We start from the raw sequence: 2700 nt of genomic DNA, 5'->3' as shown, positions 1-2700 counted from the left end.
AGGCTCCAAGCAACCAAGAACCAGCCAAGCCACAAATGCAGCAGTAGGCTGTGACACATTAGGACACGAATGGAATTGGTAAATTCTGATAAAATTGAAAGGATAAAACACATTAGGACACGAATGGAATTGGTAAATTCTGATAAAATTGAAAGGATAAAAGCAAAATCCAGCAACAGAGCATTATCAAGAGCTAAAACAGCCGAACTAGACAGAGCCATCATCCTCTTACCAAGCAAAGGTTTTAAAGACATGCTTTTCAGAAGGAAGAAATTTAGATGACAAGACACAGATTTTGGACAACATTATTAACCTTGGTAGACCATCCCTAGGACAAGGAATTCTTGTTCAGTCATTTCGCAAGATGCTACTAAATTAGTTAAGATACCAGCTAGAAACTATCCAATCTCCGACTGGAATGTGTAAACTTAATGATTTGGTTTTCTCCAATAGTATATATAAAACAAAAATGATAAAGTTTAGTTTTCTATATCAAAAGCAATACTTTCATGCCTAGAACAAGCCGGAAGAAAACACAACAAACCAATTTCATTTATTCAAAAGTACATTAAAAAAAAAAAACAAAACAAAAATTTCTGGCAGCTTACTGACTTGTCCATATGAATTTTTCAAAAAGACGTCCACCTTGCCAACTTGCTAATTTTCGCATTTGGAAGAGCTGTTCACCTGTCAAGTAAAACTAAACTCTCCACAAAATTAGGTGTGTAAATCATACATTCAGGCATTGGAATCCTTAGAATTTTCTCATTTAAACTCTCAGGGTCGAATAAAAAGCTCTGATAGGGGGTAAGCCTCTCGATCAAAAGTTCCCCATTGATGGTGCAGCTAAAGAACTCTGCAACCCGTTTCATCGGTACACTTTTTCTAGCCCAAGACTCAACCACACCATACTCCTTCATCACCCATATGTGGCATATGTCACTCATCTCAAGTAGATCTTCACCGAAAACAATCAAAGCCAACGATCCCTTGAACATTGCAAAGCGTTCAAAATGCTTAACAATTCCTTCTAAGTAATTTTGAGGCAGCAATATCTCACGGAATCTCTCATCATTGATGTCAAAAGACAAGATAAACTTATGGTCCCCTGAAAATGCTATAAAATGCAAAGCTCCATTAAAACTTAATCGGGTTGGCAAATATACCTGATCAACTGATCCATTGGGTCCAGAATCAGAGCCACTAAATGACTCCACCGAAATTACAGCCTTTCTCCACGAATCAGTACTCAGTGTGTAAATCTCGGCCTCAGCAGGTTTTCGTGTCACTCGTTGTACAGCAAACGTAACTCTCAGAATCTTGTAGTCATTGTTTTGAGGATGATACCCAAATCCAAAAATGGCTCTATCAGAAGGACGAGTAGCTATAAGCTTCTCTAACTTTCTAATGCTTGGGTTCCACAAATACAAAGAGCGTCTAAGATCTTCTTCATCAGAGTCATCATTGTAAGCAGCAAGACAGAACATGCCGTTACAGAAGCCAATGAGGTCGTTAGGAAAGGGAATTTCGAACTTTGAAATCTGGGTCAACGTGCGGTTAATATTACAAACAAACGTAGTCCATTGTTGGGTAGATGAAGGGTCCAGGTAATTTCTTACTGGCGTGAATAACAGATAACCATTGTTGTTGATGTTGGATAATGAATACGCTAGATCGAGGTGTTTTGTAATGAAAATGGGGTTTGTGATAGTGGAGTTCCAAGATTGAGAAACGCACCTGAATCGGATTAAGGATTTCACTGGCAGCCGAGTCAGGATGTCGAATACCACGTTGTCAGGGAGAAGCTCACACAGGGACAACATTTCCGTAGATCGAGACATCTGTGGTTGGTCCGTTTGATGACTTATCTTCAAAGCTCAAAGCAAAATCTGGGGCTTCCGAATTCTGATGGATTTGGAAAAATATACCTGCTTTATTTACAAATGAGCAAATAAATGTCTCTTTTTCCAAGTTTCGTAGAACTCTAATTTTTTTTTTTTTAAATGATATCTCTTTATCATCGTAATAAAATATCAATCAATTTTTAGTGTAAACATCAAATCAATATATCAATTAGTTTTTAAGACATTAATCAGTTTTTAATGTAAATAAGGATTGAGCCCTAAATTTCTTATACAACTATCAGAAACTTTACAAGTTGAGCTAACTGAGACCCACTCATAAAAGTCTAATGCAAGTTTACATTTTGGGTTACTTTATAGATCAATTGATAAAAAAAATTTGTCAACAAATAAAAAATATAATTTTTCTTTTCTTTTCTTTGTGGTGTACCATTGATAAATTCTTCTAATGATTTAATTTAATTTAATTGAGAAAGTAATGTATTGGGGAATTTGCATAATTCCCAAGCTTAGAGGAGAAATTGGTTAGTTTCAAAGATAATAGAGAAGTTGTGAATTACCCCAAACATAAAAAGAGGGGAGGTGTTTATTTTCCCATTTTAAAATTGTATTTCGCCAAATAATGAGTGATATCTAATTTTTGGCTAAAATTGTATATTTGGGATCCTTTCACTTTGGTTCTTTGTTTTTGGCCTATTTCATTTTAGTCTTTGTTTAGCTAGGTCACCATTGTTTCATTCTAGTCATTTTAAATATTTAGTTAATTATCTTTTGAGAATGGATAACTAATTGAGCACTTGGTGTGCTGTTCTCACCTTTTGGGACTATTGTATACTTT

At 35.6% G+C, this 2700-nt stretch overlaps 1 protein-coding gene across 1 annotated transcript; it reads right to left on the bottom strand.

Moving 5' to 3' along the window:
- Positions 1-432: 432 nt before the first annotated feature.
- Positions 433-1933, bottom strand: LOC142610018 (F-box protein At3g07870-like). The gene has a single exon (XM_075781735.1). It carries the CDS (start codon positions 1839-1841, stop codon positions 684-686), a length of 1158 nt encoding a protein of 385 aa, XP_075637850.1. The 5' UTR covers positions 1842-1933; the 3' UTR covers positions 433-683.
- Positions 1934-2700: the final 767 nt, after the last annotated feature.

Source organism: Castanea sativa, chromosome 9 (assembly GCF_040712315.1).
Source record: "Castanea sativa cultivar Marrone di Chiusa Pesio chromosome 9, ASM4071231v1".
Classification (NCBI taxonomy): Eukaryota; Viridiplantae; Streptophyta; class Magnoliopsida; order Fagales; family Fagaceae; genus Castanea; species Castanea sativa.
The sequence above is the reverse complement of the archived record's forward strand: the minus strand, read 5'-3'. Positions and strand labels throughout refer to the sequence as shown.